Genomic DNA, 26,939 nt, shown 5'->3' with positions numbered 1-26,939 from the left:
GGGAAGGGGTGGGGAGAGGGGGGGATTAGGGAAAAGAAAGGCTCAAGATATTTGGGAAAGATGATGCACGGAAAACCAAAAGCTTTCCTGGGCTAAACATTGATTTCTCCACATTTGGGGTGGGGTAGCATTCCTAGTCCCTTTGCCCCAGTGTGGAACTCAAACCTTCTTTGGTTTTTAATGGTAGAGAGATGAGAGGAGAAAGGAGGCGGGCAGTGAGGAGACTTGGAAAGAGCCCCTCCTGTTCTGGACCCCACTATGTAGGTCAGCGCTGTGTGGGCACCTCAGCTTTCTTAAAGGCTGCTGATGGTTAATGGGCTGGCAGTTAAAAGGAGACCAGGAAGGGAACCAGAGCTCAGAACCTCGCGTCCCAGAAGAGGGAGGGCAGGGTGTGAAGGGACTAAAGGAATGCATCTTCCAGTCTCCTCCATCCCAGTCAGAGCTGGGCTGGGATGGGGGAGGGGGTAGAGGGAAGGGAACCTCTGCTGAGCAAAGGGAAGTGGGGAGAGTGAGGGGGAGGGTGGTGGCTATGCCCGGCCAGATGCCAATGAAAAACAGAACCAGAAAGAACCGCAGGGGAGGAGAAAAGGGAGGAGGCTCCTGGGTGATGGACCCAGTGGCCAGCAGGGATGGGCACAGGGCGGGGCAGGGGTGGAGAGGGGAGGGGTTGAAACTGGGGAGGATGATGTAGAGAATTTCATCTGAAGAAAACAGGCGAAGAGCCAGGGTGCTAGGTGAACGATCACTCCATCTCGCCTGACCTCCTCCCCCAGCTCTGTCTCCATCATGATAAAGAAGCTTCCACTGGTATAGGGACACTGGGGATCCCCTCCCTACGGATGGCTGGCTGACTCCTTCCACCATGTATCCATCAACACACCTCTAAGGGAGTTCCTGTCTGAGTCACCACAGAGACAAGTGGCCCTCCTCTCCCCTATGTAGAGTCCCTCTTCCCCAGGGGTCTGCACTGATGATCCAACTCACTGAGGAGGGGTGGGAAGTTCAGAGGGAGGGCAGGCTAAGTGCAAGGCAAGGAGAGGAACTGGGTGTTTGTACCTCAATAATGACCCTCTACTAGGCCTTGATTTTCAAGTGTAGCCCCTGGCCCTCCCATCCTGCTAGCTGCATTAAAGACAGACAAGTGTGACCCAAACTGCACTTGCTCAACAATGGGAACTGTTAGTGCCAGGCCAGTACCTAAACAGAAAGAAGCCATCCCCCAAATCTATGAGCTCTTCAACTCTAGAATGTTAACACTGGAGAACAGAGTATATCTATCTATATACCAGCTAATTCTTCACCAAATGCATTATCCTTTCTTGGTCCTCAACTTGGAGGCTCAGCTCCCACTCAGGCTTAAGGTGGAGAGTAAGAGAAATGCTCTATCCTCATATTTTAAAATGTGTCTTAGAGCAGCTGCTTGAGAGAAAGAGTAGAAGGCATTAAGTTTCAAATGGAGAATTTCTAGAGGAGAGGTTGGGAAGTCAGGAATGGGGAGAGAGATACGTTAACTAGAAAGAGTCAAATCAAGCAGTTTTCCTTGTAGAGCATTTTCCTTGTAGAAAGATAGTGGATTTGTCTGGTGTGCAATGTCTCAAGATGCACTAATGTGTAATATACAACCACATATGATCTACCTGAATTAATTCTACCTTAGTTTCTGGATCTAAGAAGGCCAGCTCTGATGGTGGGAGGTAGGTGCATAGATTTAATGTTCATTGATGAAGCCATTCTGACCAGGATCTTGCAGAAGAAATGCCAACCTCTGAGCTGGTCTGGGGCCCCAGAGCAGGGAGCAAGGCAGTTCATAGTTTGACCATTACATAGGTAATGTTTGACCAAAACAGGAAGAGAGGAGGTGTGAAAGTTTAAGGACAAGACACCCTAATACACTGATGCTTGAGTGGTCAAAAGTGTGTGGTAGAGTGGCTATTTTCATTCAGAATAAGAAAAACACATTTTATATGCTGCTGAGGTATATAGCTCCCTGGAGTACAGCATACATTTTCTTAAGCTTCATAAGACTGAACAAGGATTGAAAAGCTGGAGACAGGCAAGCAGCGATATCTGAACCTGGCTATTCATGCTGTGGCTTGAAGCTCAGGTATGTTTTAGACATTTCAGAGTTTGCCACCTGTTCATTCCTCTCACATTTCTCCACTAGTATTGGCAAAAGTTAGCAATTCCGAGTTTGGGGAATACATAATGTGTCCTGTGGTTATCTCTCTGGTGAGCAGCTTGTGTTCAACATTGTGACCAACTTTCCTTGGATTCTTCCTTCTCAAGTTATTTCCAGAATTCTGAATTGATTTAGTCTAGAGATAGATGGATAGACAGCTTCACTTTATTTTAGACCAGGCTATAGCAATTTAACCTTGTACTGCACTGCCCCACACATGAATATCTTCTCCCTTCCCAATGACCTTCTGTTCACTGCTATCCATTCTGCAGCCCCCTGGCCAGGTGCCCAGTGTACGGATCAGGGCCAGTGTGCTGGAGAAGTCCATCAGGCATTCACTCTAGAGCTGCCCACAGATCTGCTTGGCAGACCTACTCCATCTACTTTCTGTTCCTAGTTGCAGCCGTTACTGTTCTGTTTCTGTTCCTGTTCTCTTTCTAGTTGCAGCTGTAATCCTTGGAAAGGATATGCTTTCCTTTCAGACATGTGCATTTTCTGGCACAAAGAAGTTGAGACCACAGTAGAGACACTGGTATAGCAGAGGTTAGTTAATTCCATACAGAACCAGTCTGCCTGATGTGGGGCCCAAGCTCTGGAATGTCAACTGCCAAACCAGCAATTATGCCAAAGGTTCTGTCCTAAGCTTTCTCTAGAGCTAGGCAGCACTGCTGGTTTTAGTAGTTTCCTCTAGAGCAGTGGTTTCCTCATTTTTTTTTAATGTGAAATTTCTTTCTCAAATAAATTAAACAGATAAAGGAGAATTACTCTTGTTGAAACAGAGAAGTAACACCTATAGCCCTTTCACTCTTCTTCTTGGCTTCACCACACTCCCCATAATCTGTAAGGCACAACTTAGGGTCCTGCTACATACACTTTGAAATCCTGTGCCCTAGACTGACAGTAAAGTGAGTCAGCTCACTACCCTTAGGGGCTATCTCTGTCTCTATCTCTATCTCATTACCCTTCCAACTGAGGAAGAAAAGAGGTCCAAATCTAATTTCAAGAATGCCTTGTTGGAGACATTCACTATTCACTTGGAGAATGACTCATACTTCTGCAGCCATAAAATTCTACAGATGACATCTTTTTGGTGTTCTGGTCACTCTGAAATAGCAGACTAGGTAGTTGTGCCATCGTTCTGCAATTCTTTAGATTTTATTTTGGTATGCCTCACAGTTACTACCACCTTGCAGTCCAAATAATATGTAGAATGAGATTAAGAATTGCTTTTCCTTAAGTCAGATGCTAGGGGAAAAAATCTTCATAGTTATCACAAGAGAAATAAAACCCCTGGATTTGCAACAAGTCACATTCTTTGTTGTTTCCTAGTACAGAACTGTATACTGGTCCAACTATCCCTTTTTGGTCATCTACTTCTCAGTAATGGAATTTCATCTAAGGAAAGTAATCTAGGCTCCATATTCTCCATGAAAGCAGGCTGTGTAAAGGGCCAGTTCCTTACTGACTACTAAGTGAAAAATCTAGGGTATTAAAAAGTTTTTAGTAATAATATCTTCTTTCATTTTTCATATTAAAATTTAATATTTCTCTTTAACCATTTCCTATAGGCCCCTAATACTGGATGAGGTCATGTTCTAGAGGTCTGTCCATCCATAAACTCTGAAATCAGCAGTAATGATCGTTCCTTACAGAGTGAAAACCAGCTAATGCTCAGGGGTCTTATAACCCAAGTAAAAACCCAATTCAATCTCTTGTTATAACAAGGAGATCCATCACTAAGAGCGCTGAGAAGCCAAGCCCTCAAGAGTCTTGAACACATGAAGCTGTTGAGATTTTTACAAAATACAGGCTCAGTAAAGCTACATATTCTTCACTGAAGCAACAAGAATTATTTGCCCCTTTACCAAAATTTCTCTAAGCCTGGAGAAAATGACCAACGGTCCCAATTACCACAAGCCTTGAAGTCTTAAGGACAATACCTTTCTTAAGAGACATGATCCATTTCTTCTTTCCATGTATGATCAAGACTGAACTATTTACAGCAATTTTTGGTGCCTTAGAGCGCTCTGATGCTAACATATCTCATACTCTATCTGATGGTAATACATTTTGGCTTGCTCATACCCTAGTGTCTCTGAGGGGGCACAGGCTCTGTGGTACTGCTTACCTCATTCGATGATAATTGTAATTTTATTCATAATTGGTTGTAACAAATTAAAACCCTCTCTACCACCATCTATACTTAGGTAATTATCATAATTACTGAGGCCCATTTTGGCAAATTCAGTCTAGTGGTGGTCCTCATTTTTTATATGCTCTTGGATGTATATATGACAGGTTCAAACAGAGTACTTCAGGAGGCCTTTTAGAGCAAGTGATGGGTGTATAACATGATTCTAACAGGAGCCCCCATGTTTGTTCTTTCAGTTTTATTGTTGGAGAGCTGGCTGCCTTAAACCCATGATCTCACTTGCTTCTCCTGGTCTTTGTGGAACAAACTACCTGTGCTTTGAGCTCTCCATGGTGCTAGCCCCTGATGAGGACTCTCCAGGCACTTCCTGTTGCTCTCCATGGTCCTGCTCTCCCTCCACATTTCATAATCTCTACTCTCCACAGTGCGGTCCCCAGAACAAGGTGGCAATCTCCTTCCCCCTCCACAAACACACACATGATCTTAGTTATGACCCTTGACATGCTCCACTGGGACAGTCCTCACAACCATCTAATCAACTGTTGGAAGGGGACAGAAAGGAAAATCAATTATGAGATGGAAAAGAATTGTTTGTTTGAAATGCTCAGGAGACTAGGGCCTAGAGTGACCTCAAATGGCCTCAAAAGAACTGGATGGTTTGCCATATATGGACTCATATTAAAAACAGAACTACAAATAGTCATATTTTAGGTTGAGACAGTATTGCTCATATACAATAACCACACATACACGATAATGGTGGAATACAAAATGAGTCCTATTCAGTTTATAAGCATGCACCTCTTAAAACCATTTTGAGCCTGATGACCAATTCCAGCTGTCCTGTTATGGAGCTTATTTCCATTTTTCCCTCAATCTTAGAGGTAAACACAAAGAAAACACATAGTGATGGGTTGTCAGAACAGATACTGGAGGGATTCAATCTATGAGGCATAGAAAACAAATATCAAAACCCTGACTCATGTCCCCCATCTTTATAACCATCTTGTACAGAATTAAATGGCCTTAAATATAACCACCCCATCCTAGAGTCCAAGTCTTTGGCCAAATCTCAGTAGATGCATCCTTAAACTAGACTCTGCTGTTCTTTTGGAGTATCTGCTAATAAGCTTATGACATCAAGTGTGACAAATCTGAGACTAGACAACCTTTTCCTCCCATCACATAAGAACTACACAAGCTTCTCTTCCCCCAAGTGCTGATTTCCCTAAAAGTCAATTTCTGCATAATAGTTCATATAGTAGTTAAACACTTATGAATGACCTATAGCAGAGTCTAGTTGGGGAAGCAAGCTTCCAGAATGAATTTCTAGGACCCCTCTTCCATTCCCTCATTTGAAACAAGGAGAAACTTTATTCTTCAAGGACAGGTAATGGAAGTGATTTATCACCATGAGTGATCCTTCCAGAAGACAGAATTAGGGTTATAGTAACAGCTGAAGTATCTCTCATCTACTCATCCCCCTGAGCCCCTTCTTCCTATGAAGAGCAGACATGTTTCAGAAAGGATTCTAGTGCAGAGATTCTAATTTTTTTTTTAATATGTGTGTCATTCTTCTATGTAAGCTCTTAACTCTGGGATTATTTAACCTTCTTATATCTCTTCATCTTTCCCTGGACGTCTCCAGGAGAATCATAAGAAAGCTAAATAATATAAAGAACTAAAATGTCTTCTCTAAGCATCTATTTTTCCTTACCCCTGCTAGACCTACACTAATTGTGTATTGACTGCTAATTATAAGCACCTTTGGCTCATTTACTTCCAGTTCAGGGTGAGGAAGGTCAGATACATCAACTCGCCCTAGGGGAAAAAAAGAAAAAGAAATAAAAGCTGATATCTTGACCAGTCATCTCTAACTATTACTTAGCTCTCCACTTCCTTCATATAGTCCCAGATATTGGTGAGGTAAAATGGAGAACTAGTACTTCAAATAACAGATTTCATTGGGAATATGCAGATACTTGCTTTATATGTTTATCTTCTGTGCTCTGGTTCTTAGCTTCCAATCTGATTCTAGAATTCTAGCCTAAGCCTCAGACAGGGTGAAAAGCTACAAAGGTGAACTGGTTTATTGAGTCTCTGACTTAAATACCTGATACTTCTTGGTAACCCAGCAAGACTTTAATAAATACATCAATGGCAAGTAACTTAAGGTTTAGCATAGCCTAGGTCGCCTCTGGGCTATGTTCTTATATTATTATAAAATGAGAGCCCAGTTTTACCTTCTGCTCCTAATCATTCATCCCTCAGAAAATGTAAAAACTGACAGTAGGACAATTGTACTCACTCATTCCTACTAGTTCTTACTCTAATTTTTAAGGATAAAGTCTTTCCAAACACATAGTATATCTTTCCTCCCCTAATCTCTATCCTATAATCTCATATTAATATGAAAACCACCATCACTAAGCCCCTGGGCCTCACATATTTTCATTTATCCTCAACTGCTGCTTAATGCCAATTCTCTTCTGGTTTCCAAGCCCCGGAGTCCAATGTCAGTAACAGATGGACTGAGCCTTAGCCCTGGGGAGGAAAGGATTCTGGCCGTTGCCTGGGGAGTTTGAGCAGAAAAGAGAGCCTGGATTTTGCTTTGGGGAGAATCTCTGTGTTTAAGCCATATGGTTTTCTGGAAGTAAGAAGTTCTGATTAATAATGGGCTTGTAAAAAGGGCTGTGTATCTGGGTCATAAGAAAAGCTGTGTGTTTATGTCAGAAAAAAATTAAAACAGACATATGAATAGTGGATATTGTAGTGTGCCATGTGTTGAGGGACACATATTGAAGGAGAGAAAGAAGGTAACCAGGTCAGAATATATACGTACTTGGGGCACAAAAATGAGTTTATCCCCGCAACAAAGAAGAGATACTCAGTGAAGGTTTAAGAGGAGGAAAGAAGAGGAGATCTCTGGATCCGAACAGTATTATTTGCCACTCTGGGGACTGTGAGGTCTGTAGACTTGGAAAAATGTGTTTGTTTCATAGAAGAGTTAAATTCCCAGGAAGGCACAAAGTAAGGCTATTTGAACACTTTTTCTCTCTCTGAAAAAATACATTTTTAAATGAGAAAAGTGAAGCGAAGAGACTGAGTCTCAGATAAGATTGGAGGAAGAAGAGAACCTGGAGTAGTATGGGTGTGGAAAGCAGAGCACATCATTCTTCATGTAGTTCTCCTGACCACTGCCCTGAACTTGTCATCCACACCTGATTCTGATCACCCAGTGAAAGGAAACAGTAAACACAAGTCAGTAAAATCAGAACCAGCAGAGATAAATGCTTTCTTACCTGAGTTCTAACAAATCAACTTTTTCAGAGCATTGTTGTCCCACCACACCAAGCCAGCAGCCTGAAATATCTAAAGTGTGACATAAAAAGCAAAAGGGAAGAAGATAGGGCCTGTTGAGAGAGGGAATTCATCCATGCATTCAAATAAGAACTGAGGTTCTGGAGGGCAGGAGTAAGGTTTTGGAACCTGGACTGAAATTTCTCAGCGTCAGGGAATCTATCCTTTATTTCTCCCTGATCTCTGGGCTTTCTTTTCCATTCTAAGCCCCTAATTTCCAATAGCTAAACATATTTTCCAATGAGCTAAACTGAATTCTGCTTGCATTTACTCCACACTGACTCTGTTATGTTTCCTTTCCAAGTACTTTCTAAGATGGGGGGGGGGGGCGAGGAATTCTTGCCTAGATCTACTACACATATGTGAAAGCAGCAAGATTAATTTAGCCTACACTTGGTTCAAGGGGCATCTAAGAGTTCAGATAAAGTCTGTCCTTCTGACTCTCTATTGCATTAGAATGCAGATCCAAGGTCACAGCTGTCCTGATTTCTGAGTGTGTGAGCATGGTGAGGAGGGAATGAGGAGATGGGGACAAATAGACACTCCTAAAATGTCATTTGAAAGAGCGATTTCATGGCAGGCTTTAGGGGCTTACCTAAGAAACAACTGATTAGTCAGACCCCTGCATAGAACCTGTTCTCCCAAAAGCTCTTACTGAACCATCCTCTTTCTCCTACCAGTCTTAGTAAAAAATACTAGATGCTTGTCTAGAGCACACAGCTCAGTCTTAGAAGCAGGGAGCTAAGGCTAGGAAGGGGCTCTTTGGGGATAGGTTCCCCTTCATTTTTGTCTCTCAATTTTGGTTCTTGCTACAATGCAGTATTGGCTACAGAAGGACTTGTTTTTGTTGGGGGCCAGCTCAGGGCTCCCTCTCAGTGCTAATGCACCAAGAACGGTGACTCAATAGCAAATCAAAGCAACAGCTGTCCCCACCTCCTTCTCTGCCGCCCACTTCCCTGTCTCTGCTCCTCGGAATCTTAACTAAGTCTCTCAGGCCCCCCCCTCAGCCTACTGCAAGCCCACTTCTGCCTCCAGAATTTTTCTCTCTCTAGCTCAAGAATAGGACATACTCTTCTGCTTTATCTCTTCTACTCTATGTCTCCCACTTCACAATCAGGTTAGCATTCCTCCAGCTCTGCAACATGCAGATGCCCCCGTGTGGGCACACACAGCCTTGTTCTCATAATCATTTTTAACTCCTAAGGGTATGAAGTGGCTTCTGTCCCCTAGTCTCCTTTTCTATGAGAATTAGAATCTGCCTGTAAGGTCCTGAAGTTTTCGAAGATGCCATTCTTTGCATCTGAAAGGACTACCTCTTCATCTCACTCCAACTTCTCTAACTTGCCCAGCATTTAGTAGAGTTGTTTTCCTTGAGATCTAGGGTTCTGGTGTTTCTCACTGCAATACACAGGCAGACAAGGAGCAGGGAGGGTGTATGTCACTGGAAGTGAAATCAGACTAAATAGCAACTTGAATTAGCTAGTACACTTAACTGCTATCAAATGGCAATGAATACAGGAGACCAGGTTATAACCACAGTTCCCACAAGCTGCCTATGTGACCTTGCTTAAGTTCCTAAACATCTTAGTTCTTCATCTTTAAAATGAGAGGGTTGCACTAGATGCTACTTTAGATTCTTGTCAACTCTAAAAGTCTATGCTCCTAAGAATCATAGAGGGAAAATATTTGGGGAAGAATGTGATGTAACAGAAAGAGAAGAGGAATTATTGAACTTTGGTAAAAGGAGTTCAGAAAGGACATCAGTTCCATCCTTTCTGGTACAATCAAAAAGATCTTAAAAATAAACACCTCTGGCTATTAGAGGTCAGTAGAAAATGACCGAAAGGGCAAATTAATTGCAGTGTTTTTAAACATATACAAAATATATTTATTCATGACATATTAAAGTTTTATTCTATTTTTAAATTTGAATATAGGGAAACATTTGAGATAACTGGGTTTTTCAGTGAAAAGAGGGTTAACATCAGATAAACTTTTTGTTTTAATCCCACCCTCACACCACGACAGGGAAGTTAGCCATCTACCCCAAAGTTTCCCTCCACCTCATTCAACCTGGAAAAGCTTAGCCACATACCATTCCAAGCCCAGAAAACAAAGCTTTTCATTTTCAACAACCTGCTTAGGATGGAACCAAAAGGTGTCCACCAACATGCAACAATAAACCTGTTTGAGCCCACGTTGGTCCTTTCCAAACCTAAATCTCTTGGATCATCTAACAGTGTAGGTTCTATAAATCTTGGATCTCTTGACCACACTTTACCAACCTACAAGGCTAATCAGCATGTTGGGAACTTCTTAGAGTGAAGCTTCTGTTCCCTACCCCTAGTTACCACTTATTTTCACTGATATCCTGTAAGCCTCCTGAGAGAATGAAGCAAAGCTGAGAGTAGTGACTTTAGGCCCAAGAGGCTGCTGGGAGCCAGAAGGAAAGTAGATAAATAAGACTTCAAAAGGAAAAACCAGACAGCAACAGAAATAACAATGGAGAGAGGAATAAAGGAAGAGCAAGATCTCAGTAGTCCAGCCAGAAAGAGGGTAGAGCGGGCAGCAAGCTGAAGAGAAGGCCTAGCTCAAGGAGGCAGGCAGGCAGCTGAAGCGTGACTGAGCTCTGAAGTTCTGAAGTGAATGTGAGCTGCAGTGTATCTGAGCTTAGGAAGATCCTTTAGGAAATCCTGCTGCCTGTGAGGGGACAGAGCCTTGTTCCTGAGGAGCAACGGAAAGAAAAGAAATGCACAAAGAACCCCTGAAAAGGCAGATAATCCCAGATGACAGGGTAACTCCCACTTCTGTGGCCCCAGCTTTTGTTTGACTGCACTGTAATAATGGCAGTATCAGGGAACTTGGAACTTAGGGGAGGACAGACAAAGTTAGAAAGGAATGAAGGCCAAGAAGTTAGGAATATTTCGGCACTCAGGCCCTAAAAAGCTTAGACTAAGAAATACACCATAACCTCAGAGGAAGTAGCATAATTCCTGGCAGCCCAAGAACAACTGTAGAAAATTAAGTAGAATCCTTTTTTGATCAGGGTTTTGTGCTATAAGGTCTCTCAAGTCTAAGTAAATGACTTCCAAAATCTTGGCGTTAATGCCTAAATTAGGACTCAGATGGGATTGGTCCACTTACTTCCAAACACAAAATCAGACATTCGCTGTTAAAGAAAAATATGGCTCTGGGCATAAGGAAAAGCTCCAGGGGCTGAGTTCTAATTCTGATTTTGCCATGGCCATTCTCTCTGGTGTGTGATCCAAATACATACAAGAATTCACTATGTGTCTGAGGTCAGGGAAGAATTAGAGCGAGATCACCTGGCCAGGGGACCCAGCCATGGGTAAACCATTCTAAAAGTGTGTCCCTTCAGTATTCTGGGCCACAGCCCCGATGTGTTTTTCCCTTGGAGATAACACTTCTCCACCCACCTGTCACGGTAGTCGTGAGGAATAACAAGTAGGGTGGGATGAAGAGTATTTTTAACTCTAGAATTAGAGAAATGTTGAATCATCATCATCATCATCATCATCATCATCATCACCATCAACTCCTACTCAGGGAGCTGATTTTTCTCTAGAGTTTGTGAAGTGGGGCTCTGGACCCAAGCACCAGCAAGGACAGAAGCAGCTATGTGGGAGAGTTCTATCCACATGTCCCACCATCCTAAATGTGTACCTGTGACCTTGTTCATGGCCCTCAGGCCAATGCACCTTAGATTCCCAAAATAGACAAGACGAGAAAGACATAAAAACCAAGCACTCAGGGGTTATACTGGCACATAGACTTCCCTACTAGCATCACCTAGATTGGGGACATAATACATTTTTTATCATTTGAGTCACTCATTTATTTATTAGATAAATATTTATTGAGCACTTACTATGTGTAAGGTTCTGGGCCATGAGTGAAAAACTGAATTGCAGGTGCCAATGTGTGCTTTAAAGAGGCACATTAGTAAGTCTCCAATTCTCACCTCTGCTACTCAATATGAACAATCAATCAAAAGGAAATTAGTGGGTGAAAGGGCTACGTTGTCTTTTAAAATGCTGGGAGTCCTAAAGATGCTGGAACTCATGAGTAAATAAACCAAGAATTAAGAACCCCCAAGGCAACTGAGGGCAAACAGGAAGATGTTAGTTTTTAGCCTCAGTGCTAGAGTGCTATGAAAACATGAAGGGATTCCATTAGTTCACATTGGACACTTCTGTAGCCTGGTTAACTAAGAATTTCACATTGTAAGGCTCCTAAAGGTATACAATATAGCCCCCAAAAGTACAGATGGAGATATATTAAGAAATCCAATTCAGTGGGTACAAGTCACACCTCCACCACCACAGGCACCGATTTCCAACTTGGTACACTATTTTGTTTTGTTTTTAGTCAGAGTGCAAGTGAGTGCTGTGAATACTGTTTCAGGGAGCCACCCTGGCCAGCAATGAAGAAAGGAATCTTTCCCCTGTAATCTCTGCCCCATCGCCACATATACAAAATGCATGCTCTGCAAAGGGAGGCAGTGTAGTGAAGATGTGCAAAAGAGCTGGGCTTCATGGTCAGAGAGGCCTAAGTTTAAAGCCTGTCCTATCCCAACACTTACTGAATCCATCATATGGATGAGTTACTTAACTTCTCTGAATCTCAGTTAGTCTCTGAGTCTCAGTTAACTCATCCTTAACATGTGCATAATAATACCTATTAAAAGGGTTGTTCTGGAATAATGAATATAGAGTACCTAACTTGGATCTTGACAACACAGAAGGTGATCAATAAACATCGATTCTCACCATCTTGCAGACTTCTAGAGCTTCAGCGTCTGGATAGATGACCCTCTTTCTTGGCCTATGTATTTGTTCTTACCCTGTTTTGTTTGCTATTTCCTCTTCATTAGCAAATGTTGAGCCTAGTTCTCAGAGTGGAAGGTGCTCAGCATCTTTGTTTCATTTTTTTAAAATAAACATTTATTAAGCACCTTCAATGTATAATTGCTGTATTAGGGCCAGTACTGGATAGAAAAATGAATCAGATATCAACTCTATCTGCATGACCTGTATAATTTTAGAGGGAAGCCAAACTTGCAGTACAAAGTAGAGGGTGATGCATAATTTAAGGAAAGCAAAGAAAGTGCTCCAACTCTTTATTTTCACCTGAGACAGGGAAGACTTCTTGAAGGAGGTGCCACAAAAAGTAGGCTTTAAGAATGGATAAGGCTTAGACTTGTGAAGATAGGTTAAGGCATTATTAACAAATTTATTGGAGGAAAGAGAATGTATGCAAAACAGCAAAGGAGTTATAGCGAGAATTCCAAATAGTGTCATATGTCTGAAATATGGGATGAGTGATGTAAAAGCAAAGATGAAAGGTATACTGGTATCAGACTTCACAGGATCTTGAAGGTCAGGCTAACAAATCTGGATATGAACTGCAGACAATGGAAAGTCGGTGAAGGTTTCTGAGCAAGGAAACAATACAACCAATATGACCAGCGCTCTCTTCATCTATTTTTCTATTTGAGGGGCCTCCCCTCACTAATGGTCCTGAAGTTTCAACGTCTGCATTTCCTTCCAAGTACTCTGCCTGAGTGAATTTTCACTATTTTCACTTCAAAGTCCATGCTACCATTTCAGAGCACTCTTAAGTTTTCCTTTCCAGTCTGAATCCATTGAAGGAATTTTGCTGATGTCATTATTGATTGGCATGATCTAAATCCAAAGAAAGCACTATACTTTCACAGCCCAGGTAATAAATTCTTCTACTTATCCATGTTTTTGTTGATAGAATTATAATCATTCATCCACTTCCAACGGAATGGCCATTCAGAATTTATTATTACAGTTGTATAATTTTATAAAAACAGCAAGAAAACTTAAGTACTTCTCAGAATTAGAGGGAGAAATGTCACCCCCAGAGAGGGGATAAAACCCAGCTACTTCTTAAGCATTTTCTTAAAACACTACAAATCAGACTGAGTTCCCTGTAAGCCTACTGAGACAATATATCAAGCATATTCCAAATATGCCATTTATTAGAGATTATTTGTTTAGTTATCAGTCCTATCACCTGAACAATTTAGTTTGGTTTGAATGACCTACATCATTTCACTTATCCTATGCAGAAAAAAAAAAAAAAGCCAACAAAATGCAGGAGGGGGAAAGGATGAAAGGAATGTAAACAAGAACAGAACTTAGAATGCAGGAAAAAAGCACAGATGAAAGAAGGAGAGGAGAGTGAAGACTAAATACATGCTGTTGTATGGAATACATGCTCTGCCTGATAGGAATAGACACAGTACAGTGCCAATTGTGACTGAATGAAGTACCAAACCAATTAAATGTACTGAGAGCCTGGGTTTAAGTGCTAAATATACAGAGGTGAATAAGACTTCTGCTCTTAAGCAACTCAAGGTTTAGATGAGGAGACTGATAACTAAACAAGTAAATTTGCAGTGCAATGAGCTGAAATGCTATAAGAAAAGGAACTGTTGAAAAGCTTTGAAAGCATCACCAGAGAGAAAGGATCCTTGAGAGGTGTACTATTTGTGTGCCTTTAGTTAAGTTCCTGAACCTCTCTAAACCTCATCTCTAAAAAACGATTATATGGGGCTGCCTATCTCTCAAGGTCGTTTTGACATTCAATGAATTAATGGTTGAAAATCCACTTTGTAAACTCAAAGTCCCATACTAAAATATGAGGTGGCTATAAGTCTTCTGTTCATTTGAGCAAAGCCCTACTTAGTGCTTTGTGCACTGGGTACCAATACTGCTGGCCGACTGTCTCTGGCTTCTCCCTATCCCTCCACCATCCCAATTTAGCACAGCCATTTGACTTCCTACTGTGTGCTGAAGCAGCGCACCCACAAACACATAACCTGGAAAATAATATGAAACACTCACCAACTTCCAGTTTCCTCCATTCTTGATGTCCACAAAAGGCAGTAGGGTGAGAGCCTGGCACCCAAGGAGGGTCTTTGCTGGATGGAAGAGCCCTTGTCCTCTCCTGAGTCACCTTTCCTTCTCTTGTCCTCACTTTCGTTGCCTCTCTTCACCAACCTTTGTCCCCCTTCTGCCTACTTTTGTCTACCTGTTACAGATTTTCTGTTTTCTCTGCTTTACTCCCCCTTTCATTTGGGAATTAGGGCTCTTCTCCTGATTGAGAGTAATTTCTGAAATCTCCCGGAGCATGTCTGGAAGGAACGGTGGCCGGGGCGGGGGGAGGAGGCGGGGAACGGGGCGCCTCCATGGAGGCCTCTGAATCCCTGAAGCTATTTCTTGGAGCCCTATCCAGATGAAAGGACACTAACTCCCCCTTCTCTTCCCTCTCTCCCTTTACCTCTCTTCCCTCTTTCACTTCTGATTCACCAAGTCTCTCCCTTGTCCCCTTTCTTCTCCACGGACTCTAAGCCGCTATGTCACTTCCCTTTCTACTCTCGCACCCCCCACCACCCCATCTCCCGCCCCCGCACCTCCCCAACTACCCCCTTGGTCCCAGCGCCCCTTCTTGTCCTTTCCTCTCCTACCTGCCCTCCCCCGCGGGCTTTGCAGTGAGTGCGCTGGAACAATTGAATGAAGTTCGGCGGGGATTCCGGGCGGGACAGGTAGCAGCACCGGGATTCTGCTCAGCAGCTGATGACTTCACTAAATTTTGCGCACGTGATTGGCTACTTTGGGCTTATGGCGGGAGACCCTGAAAGAAGTCCCTTGGACGGTTTCTTTGTCCTTCCGCCTCTTCAAGTTGAATTGGAGAAATAAGATAGGCCCTTGACACTACACAGTACTTCACAGAAGGGTTCAGGGGCTACCTACTAGGAAGAGAGGGGTTGTTGTGGCAGAGGAGCAGAGTCAGTGATATAAAGTGAGCAGTTGAGCTGAAGGTGGAGGAGGAAGATTTGAGAATTTAAGCACTCAACAGAAGATAAACAGTCTGGGAAAGCATGGGGGACAGCTTTGGCCCTCACTGTGGTGTCTGTCTTCAGTAGCAACTCTTACCTGAAACAAATACAGCTTTGGATTTGGATCAAGCATTTAATTGCCAGTCTTTGTTCTTCTATTTGTATGACCTTGGCAAGTCACTGCATTATGTTTCCACACTGCAGAGTAGTAATAATACCAGAGTACTGATTTTACAAGTTTATTAAAAGGATGAATGTGAAAGTATTTTCTAATTATTAAACCTGTCATTATCTTAGTAGCAGAAAGAATCAGCAATGAAGAATCAGCAATGGTTAAGCAATGAAGTCTTTGGTTCTCTTTCATTTTCTCTGTAGTGACCTTAACAAAGTCACGATCAACCTCTATTGGCTTCATTGTCTTCACCTGTGAAGTGGGAGTACTGGACCACATAACCTCTGAGATCTTTTTTTGGCTCTAACATTATATGATTGACTGATAAAACTTAGCGTCCTCCTTTTATTCACCCATTCAGAGGAAGAGTTCACTTCCTTTTTCAGGAATCTAGTTAATCTTTCCCCTTTGTGAGAAACCCGCCTTCTCTTGGGTGTCCTGGTGAACCTGCTTTTCATAGGGGCCTACCTCTCTGCTACCCCCAACAATGAAAGTATAGATCCAAAACTGCAGCAGCATATATGTAGGGCTCATCCTTGATGGAGATTCTCTCCCCAGGCTACTGGCAGGAGCAGGATTTGGAGCTGGGAACTCTGGCTCCACTCGACGAGGCCATCAGCTCCACAGTCTGGAGCAGCCCTGACATGCTGGCCAGTCAAGGTGAGAATCCAGGCCTCCTCATCTCAGTGTCCCTCAGTGCCCTGCACCATCTTCACATCATCTCCCACTCATGTGGCCTTCACCCTGTGTTCTCACTCCCCTCATTACCACACAACTTTCCATCTGACATAGTAGTCCTAGTTCTACACCACCAACTTCTCTAGCACCCAATCCTTCTTCCCTCCAATACAGAGACCTCTGTATCCCCTACACCTTTTTCTAAAAATAAAATGATTCTAGGAGGAGTGTATTACTCAGAATAAAGAGGTTCTAGACAACATAATCAAGGTAGAAATCTTCATAAGGAACCAGGGACAATGGGATTACTAGTCAAAAATTGGTGTATAGCTAGCAGTAAATGAAAGGGTTCCCAAACCTTTCATTGAGATGTTTAAAGATTATATCATTCCCAGATTTATTCAGCTAGCTCAGTCTCTGGCTCACTAATCTCAAAATCATAATTTCAATTCTCAAGTTAGATGATTATTTGAGGGACATTCCAATGAAAACAGCACTGCATTGAGAGTCAGAAGAACAAAGTTCTAGTCCTAACTAGAATCACTGATGAATAGAATGATCTTAGGCAATCACTTCACTTCCATTGCCTCATTGTCTACATCTGTAAAATGAGGGAATTGGATTCTATGATCCCTAAGATCTCAGAATTCAGTGCTAATTTTATATGATTCTAAACACTGAAACTAGCAGCCAGGCTTTGTGTTTCAATTTGGAGACAGCCACCGTGAAGCACTGGTACTTGGTATCAACTCCAGCACGTGCCACCTACACTCCTCAGGGCACCTTCTCTGACAGGAGTGCTCATTATATGTTTCTTGGAGATGGAGCTGGGGTGACCAAGAAAGGAAAGAAGAAGTCAACAGGGCAGGGGTAAGGTTGGTGCCATAGGAAGTATGGGGACTGTCTAAATTACTAAATTAGGGAATGTAGGAAGTATATTTCTTGGTTTTCTTTTCAGAGAAGAATAATGCTGGTTAAGTAATTCAGCTCCATAGAAGAAATATTGTGGCTATTTCAGAATCAGAGCTGGAAGGCATTGTTTATTTTAGGTCTGTGAAAATCAGTGCTATTGGGTCACAGAAAGGCAGTCATGAAGATGAGGAAGTCAATGTTGGGAATCAGAATGGATGCTGTGGGGAAAACAGAGCAATTTTGGATGGAGGAAGCAAGTGTCGCACAGTCCGAGGGGCTCACAGTTATGCTCAACTAGAAGGCAATTTGAGATTCAAATGGCTCATTTATATACATTATTAGTCCTTTTTCTATTTAACTTGACTAAGGAGAGAGGGATTAGAAGACATATTTCCATCACATTGAAAGGAAAATTTTAATCCTTTGCTCTTTAAAATAGCACTAGGATGGTGATTTGGGTTTGTGTGTTGGGAGGTAGGTTAATATTAATATTGAAAGGAATATGTTAAGGCAGCTGATGAATGGAGGGAAGTAATTGTTGGAGGAATTGAAAAGTTCATGTCAAAATGTTTCAGTTTTTAAAATACCTTTTTGTTTATTATTTGTTTTGAAGTTTTATCAGCTACCTCTTTTGTAAATGAATGTGCAATCTAAGGGCTGGCCTGGCCTTTCCCTCACTTTTAGTTTTGGGACTATTAGTTACAACTGCTTCTCCTGTTCTTGCTCATTTATGCAGGTGGTGGCAGGAAGGCAAAACATAGAATAACAGATGTGTATGTGTGTTTTCAAAGGTGAATGGTAAAATGCTATCAGAAAAGATATATAGAGAGTGGTATGTGTAGATTTGGAGCGCCTTTATACCTCTAAGTGTTTGTGGCCCTGTCAATTTATTCAGCAAACATTCAACAAGTGACTGTTTTTCTGTGTATTCAAAGTAAGAGAATAATAAGGTACCGCCCACCACCACCACCTCTACTCCTTCCTCTTATTTTTTCTCCCATGATGCCTTAAGAGACACAAAGACCTGGACCTTGGATGGTCTAAATTATATGAGGTGGACTTTGGTGGACTTTGGCCCAGAAATTGGTGGAGAGACTAGGGCTGGCTTGGGAAACTAACCTTATTCTACTCCTGCAGACAGTCAGCCCCGGACATCTGATGAGACAGTGGTGGCTGGTGGCACCGTGGTGCTCAAGTGCCAAGTGAAAGACCATGAGGACTCATCCCTGCAGTGGTCTAACCCTGCCCAGCAGACTCTCTACTTTGGGGAGAAGAGAGGTAGAGTCCCATGAGTTATCTCTCTTTGTGGCAACCCTGGGCTGGGGAAAGGGACTGCAGCACTGAGGGGAAGTGGCCCTGTGCTCCAGAGCCTGAAACGTGAAGGTGTACTATTTGAGGAAGCAGCAAGCCATGGCCCCTCCACAAGTTTCAGAGAAACTTCGATATTATAGCTAGGTCATATGTGGTCTTATAGTGTTATGAGGTGACTTTACCCGCAAGGAGCAGTAAGAGACGGCTGATGTCAGTGTTGCCTCATGTATCTCACAAGGAAGCCCTTTAAATCCAACCTACTTTTCTGAGTAGGTCTGAGGGTCTCGAGGGTCCAGGAAAATGACTGAATGACCTAAAGACTGCTCAGACTAAGGAATAGTTCCCCCTCCTACCCCAAATCACACTGGACCCATCCCCCCCCAAAGAAGCTGACCCGAGATTGAAGACAAACATGAAAGGTGCCAGTAAAAGCCTTGCTTCCAATTCTCCCAATTTCCCCCTAGCCCTTCGAGATAATCGAATTCAGCTGGTTAGATCCACACCCCATGAGCTCAGCATCAGCATCAGCAACGTGGCCCTGGCAGACGAGGGGGAGTACACCTGCTCCATCTTCACTATGCCTGTGAGAACCGCCAAGTCCCTCGTCACTGTGCTTGGTGAGGCTCCCAAACCCCAGTATCACCACAGCATGCTTTCATGCAAACGAATCTCCCTAGGTGGGCCCCTGAAGGTGCCTAGAGCCAAGCAAGTCTTCAAGCCTTTTGGAAAAGTTCAGCCTCTGTTTCCTTTGCAATGGAACAAAATGCAAAGAGTTCTAATCCTCTCTCCTTTACTTACTGTTTGCTCTGGGGTAAATCTCTTACTCTCTCTGAGCCTGAATTTCCTAATCTATAACAGAGGAAGATGATATCTGTTCCACCTGTCTCCCATGATTGTGTGGGGGAAACATGAGAAATGCATGCAATATATGATTATATAGTCCAAGTCAAGTACCCCAGTTGCTTACACAATCTCATGTAAGCATCCTATATTTCATCCTATAGTTCAATTTCCTTCTTTGCTTTCCTAAACTTCACACTATTTCTGTGGCCACCCAGTTTTGCTGTAGGGTGTCAGGTCACGTATCATTTTCCAGGTATGGTATATCTCCCCCCTACCATACCTCTTCCCCTATCCCTCAGGTCTTTCTTCCTGGTCCTCAGAGAGGAGATAAAAGAGAAAGCTATCTAGTCTTCTACCCTTCATAAACCAAAGTAGGACCCAGGTATCTTGACCCCTAGAGAGACCATCTCAGCAGGGAGAACTGAGTGTGACCTCATAGCCTCTCCTTCATATCCTGGCCATCCCCTATGCATGGTAGGAATCCCACAGAAGCCCATAATCACTGGCTACAAGTCATCATTACGGGAAAAAGAGACAACCACCCTAAACTGTCAGTCTTCTGGGAGCAAACCTGCAGCTCAACTCAGCTGGCGGAAGGGTGAGAAAGAGCTTCACGGTAAGTTCCTCCCACTTTGGTGTTACAGGAGGAGGTGGTGCTGGGGGGAAGAGAAAAGGAGAAAGGGATGGACACACATCTATATATCTCTGTATGTGCACATAAGGCATGATTTAAAAGGAAAAAGCAGGAACGACAGATATTCTGTGTATATGTGTGTGTGTGTGTGTGCGTGTGTGTGTGTGTGTGTGTGTGTGTGTGTGTATGTATGTGTTAGGGCCTACATTCTCCCTGTGTGTACATATCCATTTCACAACTTTCTAAGTTTGTCTAAGTTGAGACTCACCATCTGTATATCCACAGTAGGGCCCACACAATATCTGTATGTTAGGGCTCATTCTGTATCTATGTGTGTGTGTGTATGTGTCTGTTTCTGCACTCTAGGAGAACCAACCCGAATACAGGAAGATCCCAATGGTAAAACCTTCACTGTAAGCAGCTCAGTGACGTTTCAGGTTACCCGGGAAGATGATGGCGCAGACATCGTTTGCTCTGTGAACCATGAATCTCTAAAAGGAGCTGACAGATCCACCTCTCAACACATTGAAGTTTTATGTATGTCATGGGCTTGTGGGTAAAGATGGATCAGGTATGAGATGGGGAATGGGGAAAAGGAAAGTGCAGGTGACTGTACAAGAAGCAACAGGCACAGATAAGTGGATAGATAAAAACAAAATGAGACAAGAGGTGACAGGACTAGGTCAAGGGTCAGCAAACTTTTTCTGTAAAGGGCCTAATAGCAAAAATTTTATGTTTTGAAGGCCATATTGTCTCTGTCTCAGCTACTTACCTCTGCTGTTGTTGCAAGAAAGTAGCCTTAGACAATGTGTAAACAAACAAACATGGCCATGTTCCAATAAAAGTTTATTTACGAAAATATGTAGCTTGGAGGATTTGACCCAATGTGTAAGTTTACCAAACCCAGGAGTAAGCCAGTGTTATGCAGCTAGTTTGTAAGTTGTAGTGGTAACTAAAGCAAATTAGGAACCAGAAGACTCAAGTTCTAGTCTGCCCTCTACCACTTACTCCTGTGTGATGCTAAGAAAATTGCTTTACCCCACTGAGCTTGATTCTTTATTTGCTAAATGAGAAGGTGAAAATGGGGATCACTAAGGCTTCTTCTAACATACTATGTTTTCAAGAAAACATAGGTAGTAGGAAACACAATCTCTCCAGCATCATTATTCCCAGATCTTTTCCTCACAGTACTCCCCTATCTCTCACAGTTCTATGATTTTTCTTGTGATTCTGACCCAAAATGGCCACTCTCACAATCACTGCTCCTAACTTTTCCAAGGATCCTCACCCCTCTATGGAGTCTTCCTTGAATACATGCAGAGAACTTTCCTCCTCACCTGAGGAAATTTGGAAATTTTCAAAATGATCTTTTCTAAGTGGAGGAACCAAGGGGAAAAGAAAATAAAGTACAAAGGCAGAAGATAGAGTTGTGAAATAAGGTATTTTTTGTCCTAACTTAGCTAAAGGCTGGGTGTTTTTCTAAAATAACTAAAACCTTAAATCTCTTTCTTGTGGAAGATCCAGGCCTGACTTCAGTGCTATTTAAGTCAATTGCTAAACCCATTGCTGAAACTTGAACATGAGGTAGGTTTGGGGTGGCATCACTTTCCATTTAGCAGACTCTCAATCTGGAAGCAGGTGACCTGGATTCTAGCTGCAGTGCCTCTACTTGCTAGCTGTGTTACTTTCACCAAAGTATGTAATCTCTTAGTGGCTTCTGCTTACTTCACTGATTTTTCCTAAGAGTAAATGAAACAGTATCTATGAAAGCACTTTGTGAACTTGAGAGTTCTATTTTGCTATAAGGTGTTTCTCTGATTATTATTTCTAATGGCATGGCTCTTGGCCTTGGGCTTCTTCCCCTAAGGCTGGTCCCTGGCCAGGGCTAAGGAAGGCCCTCCTTAGTCTGTTCCCCAAAGACTTCTATGTTAGGTACCAGACCATCTGGCATTTACTCTCCAAGGAGCTTTTTGGCCCAATTGTGATCAATAGTCAGTCAACAAATGTTGTACTCTAGGCACTGTGCTAGAGGTTTCTATGGCTATGGGGCCCCAGAACACCCATTCTCTCACCTGGCCTGATTCTCTTTGTCCTATTTGATTTGACTAAAACACCTTCATTAACTGATTGTTAAGGCTGACTCTATCCTTAGGGGAAGCAGGACCTCTTTGTCTATTGTTCTAAACCAGTATCTGGTTGCATTGTTCTATGCAGCCATCTGGACCTAGCCTCCTCAGCAGCCCTTTGGCATCAGTGGCAGATGCCATTATTCTTTCACAGAGTCCATCTATATTGTGTCAGTGCCTTTTGCAGCCAAAATATGACCCCTATCTCTTGCAGTTTCAAAATTCTGACTTTATTTTTGGACTGACCATTAAAAATAATGTTTTTTGTTCAAACATTGCTTTTGGTTTAAGCTCCCTTGTAGAGCAGAGAGGATTAAGAGATTGTGAGCTCAATAAATTATCAAGTTCAAGTGTATTTGTTCTGTCACAAATATGTATTAAGTCCCATTTATGTGCTAGGCAGTGTGCTAGGCACAGATGAATCAGTGATACCCCTTCTCAGCTCTCTATAAAGACAAGCCTTGGGTCCTCACCAAGGACTGACCTTCCAGAACCCTACCTCTACAAAGTAGCAGTACCAGTCCCTCACATATTCAATAACAATAGCAGTCTTTGCTCACAGAAGTAGGGGGAGAAAGGTCTTTGATCATGGCCTCTTGGTCTTCTGAGGTATTTAGGAGTAGAAGCCATAATATGTAACTGGGTGATTTTGAGATCAAGGCAATCTCCTAAATAGCATGTGAGTTTTATTTTCTTCTCCACAGACACACCAACGGCGAAGATTAGGCCAGACCCTCCACATCCCCGTGAGGGCCAGAAGCTGTTGCTACACTGTGAGGGTCGTGGCAATCCCGTGTAAGAAGATCCATTCCCCGGCCTCTGATACAACTCCATACTCTCAGATTGTGATATTCGCTTAGAGTCTTTCTATCTCCTCTGTACTGCCTGAGCCTCTCGTTTTCCCCGACACTGTCTAACAACATTTGTCCTCTGTTTCTCCTATAAAGCAGCAGAAGTGGGGAGGGACCACTCCCTAATTCCCTGAGATTCCCATAGGGAACCAAGTTACAGTAAGATGCAAGTTAGGAAATATCCCTTTTCACCAAATTGAACCCCAAGAGGTAACCCTTTACTTGCCTCTGAGCAGCTCATTGTCTCCGGCCCCTATAACTTCTTGAGCTTTCATCAAACAGTCCTTGACTTCCCTGCTCCCAGTTTCTTTTTTTTTTTTTTTTTTCTGTCTTTAGCTCCCTGACCTACTCTCTTCTAAACACTTGGAATTTCTCTGCCTCAACAGCCCCCAGCAGTACCTATGGGAGAAAGAGGGCAGTGTGCCACCACTGAAGATAACCCAGGAGAGTGCCCTGATCTTCCCATTCCTCAACAAAAGTGACAGTGGCACCTACGGCTGCACAGCAACCAGCAACATGGGCAGCTACAAGGCTTATTATACTCTTAATGTGAATGGTGAGCCCACCTCAGTTCTTCTCCAGCACCCTCCTTCTCCTCTCTCTGTTCATCTTACACTCTCATCTTTCTGTCTCATGAGAGCACCCCCAGATGGTGCTTGGGAGTGGACTAAAGGGATATCATGCCCCATTGAGATCCTGATGACTTGGGCTCCAGATCCACTCTGGAATGTGCAATAAGATCAGTAGAATAGAAGGCTCCCATCACCCTTTGTTTAGCAGTGGTGACCCAAATGACATCATCTTCTGACCCCTGCACTCACCTGGCAGCAAGAATAATAATTCTGTGTTTAGAGGTCCCAGAGACTTTCAAGTGTGGGTATAGACAGGCTGTTCTCAGAGTTGTTTCTCCTGTAACTAGTATGGGATGCAACCTGCTGCTGTTGTCTCCTGTCCTGCAGATCTGGGTCCAGGCAGAAAATGGAGACAAGTTGGTACTATGCTGAGAAATAGAATCTTTTCTCAGATGCGATATCTTCTAGAGGAACTAGGTGATGCTTCTTCTCTGAAGTTCTTCCCAAAAGTGTGACCACAAAACCTAATTTTGGGAGAAGAGACAGGCTAGCACAGAGATCCCTTTATGGAGACTGAACAGGAGATTTTTTTTGAAGATCCCAATGGCAGTGGGGTTCTGCCAGAAAGTTGAATAAGCCTTTCCTCAGAATAGAGGAAACATTGTCAGGGGAACATCAGAGGCTCTCTTGAGTGAAACGCCAATAAAGAAGTGAGGGGATAGCAGCCAGGCTTCTCAGGGATAAGAGGCCTGAGATCTTGGGACCAGAGTGTCTGATTCCAACTCCAGGGCAGACCTCAGCATGTAGGGACTGCCTCAGCACAATGAACAAAGCTACTGCAGGATGCCAGGAGCAAGGACAATGCACTGAGGTCCAGTATCTACTCCCAGATCTCTCCAGATCAACTGATTATGATTGGTAGTGAGAGCAAGTTCTTGTTCCTTTGTGGTTAGCCTTTTGCTAATCAGCCTTGCCCGCTTCCGGAAAACTGGTCCTGTTGGAACAGCGCTGACACCTGGTGATAGAATGAGTTACTGCAGCTTCCAGGAATATCCTAAGGGGTATTGACCCTCCCGTGCCTGGAATGAAATTCAATGGAGTTATCCCTAGAGAAAGGGATCTGTCATGGATAACAGAGATCATTTTAGCCATGGAAACCTATGTTTTTCTAGAGCATTTCTATTTCTCTAGTCTCTGCAATAATTATCCAGGATTTATTTTTAATATGGATTGTGTGCATTCCCCTCTCCCTCCAGACCCCAGTCCGGTGCCCTCGTCCGCCAGCACCTACCACGCCATCATTGGTGGGATCGTGGCTTTCATTGTCTTTCTGCTGCTCATCCTGCTCATCTTCCTCGGCCACTACTTGATCCGGCACAAAGGTCAGACGTGCAAGGGAAGCATCAGGAGAACTTGGATGTAGGTAGAGCGATCAATCAAGAGCAGGCAAGTAGGAGCTGGCTGTAGGAAGGGCCTTTAGGCACTCAGTCAGCCCCTTGGAATGTTTGAGAAAGAAGAATGCAGCCAACCCTGTGATAATAGAACACCGATGGCCCTTCAGTAAAGCCTCATCACTTGGCGATCATCCAGTAAAATCAAACCTTTTCACTCAGTCAACTGCTGCTCTTATGCTGCTCTGCTGCCAGGGTTTTCTGCTGTAAGCAGAGAACAGTGAAACTCTGCATCTTCTTCCCATTTCTTCCTACACTTTCTTCTTTTTGTTTAGCCTCATTTTCCTTGGACTTTTATCTCCTCACCCCCTGTCCCCATAATACCTGTATTTTTTTCCTCTCCTCTCCTATCTGCATGTCATCTCTCTCTACCTTCTCTTCACATAGCTTCTGTCATAGCTTCTAGCCAACAGCTGGATGACACCAACTGATCAAGTGCTAGTCAGCTCTCAATTGCATTTACACATAGAACTAACACAGCAGTTTCCCTAGCCCCACCTTACATGCACACTTACACACACATATACACATATAGACACACACATGTATAGACACATACATACACACATACATATACATTCATGTACACATATACACATGCCATTTTTTTTTGCCTGTATTATTAATGCAATTCTAATTAAAGGCAGAATTCATTAATTCATGGGAGTGTAGTCAGGTGAAGGATATTGGCAGCAAAATGCAAGTTAGGTCAGGTGGTAAGGAAGAAAGCTCTAAACAGGAGAAAAATGATAGGAGCAAGGTGTGGATGAGTGGATGGAAAAATGGGCAAGGAGGGATTCAAAGGTTTGGAAACTGCTCCTGAAAAGAGGAGCCCCTGTCTCTTCCCAGGAACCTACCTGACACATGAGGCTAAAGGCTCTGACGATGCTCCAGACGCGGACACGGCCATCATCAACGCAGAAGGCGGACAGTCGGGCGGGGACGACAAGAAGGAATATTTCATCTAGGGTGCCCACCACCTCCTGAGCCCCCAAGGGGCCCCATGGGGACTGTTGGGGCCATCACCAACCTGGACTTGTACAGAGTGACCCCAGGGCCACCCCTCCCGCTTGCTCCCCAGCCCCCCACCCCCCTGTACAGAATGTCTGCTTTGGGTGCGGTTTTGTACTCGGTTTGGAATGGGGAGGGAGGTGGGCGGGGAGGTGGGGAGGGAGGGTTGCCCTCAGCCCTTTCTGTGGCTTCTCTGCGTTTGGGTTATTATTATTTTTGTAACAATCCTAAATCAAATTCGTCTCCGGGCTGGAGGGGTAGGGACCTTGGGGTGAGGAAAGCAAAACAACTGGAGCTTTAGGAGGAGAATGAGAGTAGAGGGGTAAGGACAGGAAAGGAGCTGGGCTAGTTTGATGGGGGATCTTACCAGTCCTCTATCTTCTGCAACAGAGTGGTTTCCTGGACTTCTCTGGGAATAGGGAGTTGGTGAACAGGAGCTGGAAGTGGCCTTTCTTCTGCAGATAGTCATACACCTAGAGCTATGGACAGAGATACAGGTGCCTCTCTGATGCCCCTGTTCCACCACAATGAGAAAAGTGTGAATGAGAGTCCCTGAGGAGATGTGACCTATAGATGGCTTGCAGTCATACACAGACCCAGAGTTTCCACACGGGGAGGACATGGGTACCTGTCAGGAGTAGATTTGGAGAGGAAAGCTGGCAGAGATGACCCATCTATCCCTTAACCCCCATGGTGAATGAAGCCAGGCCCTTTTGAACGGAACTACTTTTGAGGCTAGCAAGGCGAGGCCACCTTTCCTTGCTCCAACAGCTATAGAGAATGCACTGCTCCAGGC

The 26,939-nt window shown here is 43.4% G+C and overlaps 1 protein-coding gene across 3 annotated transcripts in view; it reads left to right on the top strand.

The window, feature by feature from the left end:
- CADM3 (cell adhesion molecule 3) overlaps positions 1 to 26,429 on the top strand; it is a 27,388-nt gene extending 959 nt beyond the window's left edge. The window contains exons 2-10 of one of the 3 annotated variants that reach the window (XM_006922914.1): positions 16,313 to 16,414; positions 18,482 to 18,622; positions 19,120 to 19,272; positions 19,977 to 20,114; positions 20,499 to 20,669; positions 22,963 to 23,053; positions 23,496 to 23,665; positions 24,938 to 25,063; positions 25,982 to 26,252. In XM_006922914.1, coding sequence (XP_006922976.1) covers positions 16,313 to 16,414; positions 18,482 to 18,622; positions 19,120 to 19,272; positions 19,977 to 20,114; positions 20,499 to 20,669; positions 22,963 to 23,053; positions 23,496 to 23,665; positions 24,938 to 25,063; positions 25,982 to 26,100 — 1,211 coding nt within the window. In that variant the 3' untranslated portion in view covers positions 26,101 to 26,252. Of the gene's footprint in view, positions 1 to 16,312; positions 16,415 to 18,481; positions 18,623 to 19,119; positions 19,273 to 19,976; positions 20,115 to 20,498; positions 20,670 to 22,962; positions 23,054 to 23,495; positions 23,666 to 24,937; positions 25,064 to 25,981 lie in introns of all 3 variants that reach the window. The other 2 variants (XM_006922915.1, XM_025040508.1) reach the window with 2 other exon arrangements.
- Positions 26,430 to 26,939: the final 510 nt, after the last annotated feature.

The sequence above is a fragment of the Pteropus alecto genome, unplaced genomic scaffold (genome assembly GCF_000325575.1).
Source record: "Pteropus alecto unplaced genomic scaffold, ASM32557v1 scaffold359, whole genome shotgun sequence".
Classification (NCBI taxonomy): domain Eukaryota; kingdom Metazoa; phylum Chordata; class Mammalia; order Chiroptera; family Pteropodidae; genus Pteropus; species Pteropus alecto.
The sequence above is the reverse complement of the archived record's forward strand: the minus strand, read 5'-3'. Positions and strand labels throughout refer to the sequence as shown.